The sequence below is a fragment of the Poromitra crassiceps genome (genome assembly GCF_964638095.1).
Source record: "Poromitra crassiceps genome assembly, chromosome: 13".
Taxonomy (NCBI): Eukaryota; Metazoa; Chordata; class Actinopteri; order Beryciformes; family Melamphaidae; genus Poromitra; species Poromitra crassiceps.
The window spans coordinates 40,095,938-40,101,937 of NC_139644.1; the positions used below are offsets into that span (position 1 = coordinate 40,095,938).

The 6,000-nt window shown below is 45.8% G+C and overlaps 1 protein-coding gene across 1 annotated transcript in view; it reads right to left on the minus strand.

Moving 5' to 3' along the window:
* Positions 1-2,565: 2,565 nt before the first annotated feature.
* Positions 2,566-6,000, minus strand: part of emp2 (epithelial membrane protein 2) — a 27,558-nt gene continuing 24,123 nt past the window's right edge. The window contains exons 2-5 of the mRNA XM_083648829.1: positions 5,611-5,901; positions 4,426-4,534; positions 4,164-4,304; positions 2,566-3,390 (exon numbers count right to left, since the gene is read on the minus strand). Of these exons, the coding sequence (XP_083504955.1) occupies positions 3,221-3,390; positions 4,164-4,304; positions 4,426-4,534; positions 5,611-5,688 (498 nt within the window). The 5' untranslated portion in view covers positions 5,689-5,901 and the 3' untranslated portion in view covers positions 2,566-3,220. The remainder of the gene's footprint in view (positions 3,391-4,163; positions 4,305-4,425; positions 4,535-5,610; positions 5,902-6,000) is intronic.

A 6,000-nucleotide genomic window follows, 5' to 3' on the forward strand; every position in this document is an offset into this window, starting at 1 on the left:
ACAACTATAATGCAAAACATTTCCACCTCAAGTCAACAGTCTACTACTCTAATAATAAGTCAACAATTTACAAATAATGATTGGTGTAGTGTTTCATTTCTGCGACTGAATTTGTGCAGAAATTATGTGAAGAGTTAAAAATGTAATTTTGGTCTGATTGGATCCAAATACATCAAAACTGTACACAAATCTATAATAAACAACATCTTCTTGACCTGCCTATAACAGTTGACTTGAGGTTCTCTTAAAGCCGAGGGGACAAATCGAAAAAGACAAAATTGCATAGGTTGCATGCGCAAAAAGTCAAGGATTCTTAATTGGTGAATCTCAAGAAGAAGAGGTCTGATATCTCAACAACGGTCACATCCTTCGCCTCAAATGTGTTGTTTTGATCATCTTGAAGTATCTTGAGATAGCAGAGCAGAAGCTTCACCTCCAATTTATTTGGCCTAAATCTTTTTGATTGGTAAGCGGATTGAAGCAGCTCTGTGGTCCCTTGCCAATGCCCAACGTGACTACCGCTATAATACTCCTATCACAAAACAACTCATACACTGTTGTCTATAAGCACACAGCTGAACTGAACACTTAACTTCCTTACACTTATTTGTTTGTTACCTAGAAACTGTTTTAGCTTCAAAAGCCCCATAAAAAAAACATCAATGATAGTTTCCCCTGTCCTACAGTAGGTGGTTCTGAAGCTCTGTCCTACAGTAGGTGGTTCTGAAGCTCGAGCAGATCTTCCTAATTGAGGCAGAAAGCTCAAGAGTTGAGAAGCAACTCTGCAAATTGGTGGCGGATAACTCTAGAAATAAGAGAACTTCAAAAGAAAAACGACTCCATACACAAAGCCTTAGAATCGATAGGACTCTAAGAAAAACACACTTTGCTACAGTGGTTTCAAACAATAAATAGCTTTCATCGCATTTCAGTGAGGCTTGAAGATCATCATAATGACAAGAAAAAAGTTTGTTTTTCGTTCTGATTTCAAGTTTACACGGTTCTAGATCTTCTTTTAAAATCCCAAACGTCACAGTCAGCAATGGTTCCTTTTTCACCGTCGAAACGAGTGTGAGTAACGTGATAGCCACACAAACAAAGGGTTAAACTCCTACATATCATATCTGCAGTACTGCTTCACTACACCTCCAGTATGCTACGGTTAACATAAGATTGTGTATATTTTTTTTTATCGTTTTAGCATTTCAGTCAGACATAATGCGTTTTTTGCCATTTACCTGAACTATACATACATACAAAGCGAATATGTACAAAATAAATTCTTTCACTATAGCTTCACCAAAACAAAAACAAAAAATATGTATGGACCCGTCAGAAAGTCCATTGTCTGCGTCCCAGTAAGACGCATCCCCCTCGGCTTGCTTCCTTCACCTCGTTCCTTTGTGATCAATGATTTAGGACATGTCCCAATGAGTGGAGTTGGGAGGAAGCAGGAGACAAGGAGGCAAGGAGAGGAGACAGATCAGTTGGTTGGAATGGAGCTCATGTCCCATGTAGTGGCTGAGGGGGTTAAGGGGAAGGGTGATGTGGTTCAGGACTGCACAGAGGAAGGGTGATGTGGTTCAGGACTGCACAGAGGAAGGGTGATGTGGTTCAGGACTGCACAGAGGAAGGGTGGTGTGCTTCAGCACTGCAGTGAACAGAGGAAGGGTGGTGTGGTTCAGGACTGCACAGAGGAAGGGTTGGTGTGGTTCAGGACTGCACAGAGGAAGGGTTGTGTGGTTCAGGACTGCACAGAGGAAGGGTTGTGTGGTTCAGGACTGCACAGAGGAAGGGTGGTGTGGTTCAGCACTGCAGTGAACAGAGGAAGGGTGGTGTGGTTCAGGACTGCACAGAGGAAGGGTGGTGTGGTTCAGCACTGCAGTGAACAGAGGAAGGGTTGGTGTGGTTCAGGACTGCACAGAGGAAGGGTGGTGTGGTTCAGGACTGCACAGAGGAAGGGTGGTGTGGTTCAGGACTGAACAGAGGAAGGGTTGGTGTGGTTCAGGACTGCACAGAGGAAGGGTGGTGTGGTTCGGGACTGCACAGAGGAAGGGTGGTGTGGTTCAGGACTGCACAGAGGAAGGGTGGTGTGGTTCAGGACTGAACAGAGGAAGGGTTGGTGTGGTTCAGGACTGCACAGAGGAAGGGTGGTGTGGTTCAGGACTGCACAGAGGAAGGGTGGTGTGGTTCAGGACTGCAGTGAACAGAGGAAGGGTTGGTGTGGTTCAGGACTGCAGTGAACAGAGGAAGGGTGGTGTGGTTCAGGACTGCACTGAACAGAGGAAGGGTGGTGTGGTTCAGGACTGCACTGAACAGAGGAAGGGTGGTGTGGTTCACGACTACAGTGAACAGAGGAAGGGTGGTGTGGTTCAGGACTGCAGTGAACAGAGGAAGGGTTGGTGTGGTCCAGGACTGCACAGAGGAAGGGTTGGTGTGGTTCAGGACTGCACAGAGGAAGGGTGGTGTGGTCCAGGACTGCACAGAGGAAGGGTTGGTGTGGTTCAGGACTGCACAGAGGAAGGGTTGGTGTGGTTCAGGACTGCACAGAGGAAGGGTGGTGTGGTCCAGGACTGCACAGAGGAAGGGTTGGTGTGGTTCAGGACTGCACAGAGGAAGGGTGGTGTGGTCCAGGACTGCACAGAGGAAGGGTTGGTGTGGTTCAGGACTGCACAGAGGAAGGGTTGGTGTGGTTCAGGACTGCACAGAGGAAGGGTGGTGTGGTTCAGGACTGCACAGAGGAAGGGTTGGTGTGGTTCAGGACTGCAGTGAACAGAGGAAGGGTTGGTGTGGTTCAGGACTGCAGTGAACAGAGGAAGGGTTGGTGTGGTTCAGGACTGCAGTGAACAGAGTGTACACGGTGGGCACAAGTGTGTTGCAGGAAGCTTCGGTGGTGCTTTACCTTAGCCTGGTTAAAACCATCTTGATCATGTGACCTCACATTCTGATTTGAGAGTAGTGGATTTTTTGTGTAAGCGCCCATCTTCATTTTGACTGGATAATCTTAAAAAAACAAACCTTTGAAAAAAAGATGGATTTGAATTGGCTGGTCGATTTGACTTTGTCATGTTCACACTAGGTGGCAGCGTTGTGCATGTGTGAGAGAATGTGTGCGTCGATGCACATGTGTTTCGTGTGTGTGCATGTGCGCATGCTTGAGTGTCCAAGTGTTCCTAGTCATATATGGGATTATATGCGTTTACATGGAGCCATGTCCGGTCTATTTGCGTTTCCTGAGCACCAGGTACATGAGGCCACTGATGAGAGTCATGGGGAAGCTGACCCAGGCCAGGATGTAGGAGGAGCTGTAGGAACCGCTCTTAATACTGTCCACGTGGAAGGTGTCCTTCTGCGCCGTGTAGACGGCCGCCGCCACCATCACACACACAGCTGGGGAGGAGGACAGAGGAGGAGAGAGGAGGAGGAGGAGGAGGAGGAGGAGAGAGGACCAGGAGGAGGAGAGAGGAGGCATATGGGCAAGATGGAGATTGATATGAAGGTAAAGGTAGAGAGAAAACAAAAACAACAGAGACAGATGAGATTAGTACATTAATTTTTGGTGTCTGATCATTGGCCAGAAATCTTCTCTGCTCCAAAATTCAAAACTACTAAATAGTGGTGAGCACTCTGTCCAGAGAAAACTGGACTCAACCATGCTGCGCTGTGTTACCGTGATTAGAGAGCTTTGAAAAACACAGTAAATACTGTCCATCATCAACCAAAGTTAGCAACAGTCTCCCAGACGCAGGCGTGCAGCCTGGGTGAAATGATTTCAGTGTGTGTATCAGTACTTTTTAAAACATTTTCAGCACATATTAACTCATTAATACCGTGATAATACTACTGATATCAGTATTATACTGATAACCCTGATCATTTTGGTCACTATAATCATGATACATACCGTTGTGTGTGTGTGTGTGTGTGTGTGCGCGCGCGTGTGTGTGCGTGCGTGCAAGTGTGTGTGCGCGCGCGTGTGCGTGCGTGCGTGTGTGTGTGTGTGTGTGTGCGTGCGTGCGTGCGAGTGTGTGTGTGTGTGTGTGTGTGTGTGCGTGCGTGCGTGCGAGTGTGTGTGTGTGTGTGTGTGTGTGTGTGTGCACGCGTGCGTGCGTGTGTGCGTGCGAGTGTGTGTGTGTGTGTGTGTGTGTGTGTGTTGTACTCACAGGACAGTAGCTGGATGATAGCGGTGAAGACAAATCTCTCTCCCTGTTTCAGCCTGAAGAGCTGAAGGACGAAGACGAAGAAGCCGACACAACACAAAATGGTGGCCAGGATCATAGTAGCTTGGACTGCCTGCAGATAGGCTGGTGGGAGAGAGAGAAGGAAGATTTATGCATAAGCACACACACACACACACACACACACACACACACACACACACACACACACACACACACACACACACACAATCATAAACTGTCATACCTGCATCAGCAGTATGGCTCCTCTCTACAGGGTAGCAGGTGGCGTTGCAGGAGTACCACAGGTCAGAGTAGATGACAGTGCCTCCTGGTGGTGACACCACCCACCACGCCTACAGCAGGGTCAGAGAGACAGACGGTTGGCTACAGGCAGTGTTGTGCAAGTTCACACTTCACAAGAGCTAGCTCAAAGTTCAGCAATGAACTTATGTTCATAGTTCACACTTTTGAATTTTGAACTAAGTTCACAGTCCCCAAAAATGAGCAGTTCAGTCAGCCAGAATGTAAAAGTAGGTCTTCCGTTTCAGGGCTTTCAAAATAAAACTCTTATTGTAATGTTAACCTTAATATTAATTTTGGAGTAATGCTTTACAGCCACAGTTTCACTGTAATCTTCACATTGGTATTTTGATACGAGGTTTGCTGGTTCATTCGTTGAAATATGTTTTCTTCTGATTGACGGATATGACCTCTGTTATACGGATGGAGACACTTAGGTTTCTGAGGACCAATTCACTTAAAAAGTTTTCAACCATTTGGGAGCCGTTTCTCGCCTACCTTGACGAGGTTAGGGGTGACGGCTGACTCGCATGTCTGGTTTCTCATGGACCCCTTGTGTGGGATCCCAGGAACAATATCTCTCACAAGCACATTAGCACCTTATGCGGCTCGTAATCACGTAATATTGAATGGCAATAATATGTTTTTTATTTTATTTTCCTGTGTCTGAGCGTGTTCGTTCGTCTTGTCTGTGCATTGTTCTAAAACATTTAAAATAAAATATTCAATATGAATGAATTAACGAGATAATTATCTAATTAATTCAGAAAAACAGCCCTGTTCTGAATTAATGAGATATTTTTTCATGAAAAATGTAAATTCTGTCCTGTTTCTCTGAATTAATGAGATAATGTTTCATGAAAAAAATAAAATTCTGCTCTGTTTTTCTGAATTAGTGAGATTATCTCATTAATTCAGAAACACAGGGCAGAATACTTTTTCATGAAAAATTATCTCATTCATTCAGAAAACACAGGGCTGTTTTTTGTGAATTAATGAGATATCGCATTAATTCAGAAAAACAGAGCAGAAAATCGTTTTTTAATGAAAACGTATCTCATTAATGCAGAAAAACAGGGTGATTTTTTTTATTTCTCAAGTGAACGCAATACGCTTCCGTATCACTCACATTGTGTATGGTGGCAACAAAGAGGAGGATGGCTGAAGCCACGTGGAAGAGGATGATGAAGGCTAAGACGATCAGCATGGCTGCCCTCCTGTCGGTCTGTCAGTCTGATGGGTTGTTGGCTGGTTGTCGTGGGCACTTAGCTCTCTCACAGGCTGTCTGTCTCTCCGGCTGTCTGACTGTCTGCTTCGTTGGCTGACCGTCTTGCTGGATGAACGGGGGTGTGACTGGCTGGCTGCTTGACAGACAGGCTGGTTTGCAGGCTGATGGTCAGGTTTCTCACATGAGAGGAATCTGTTGGCAGCAGCACACAGATGAAATGATTTAACACCACACATCACATTTTGGCTGCTGCACCATTGCCACAAAATCCTCGTGTACTAATGCAGACTT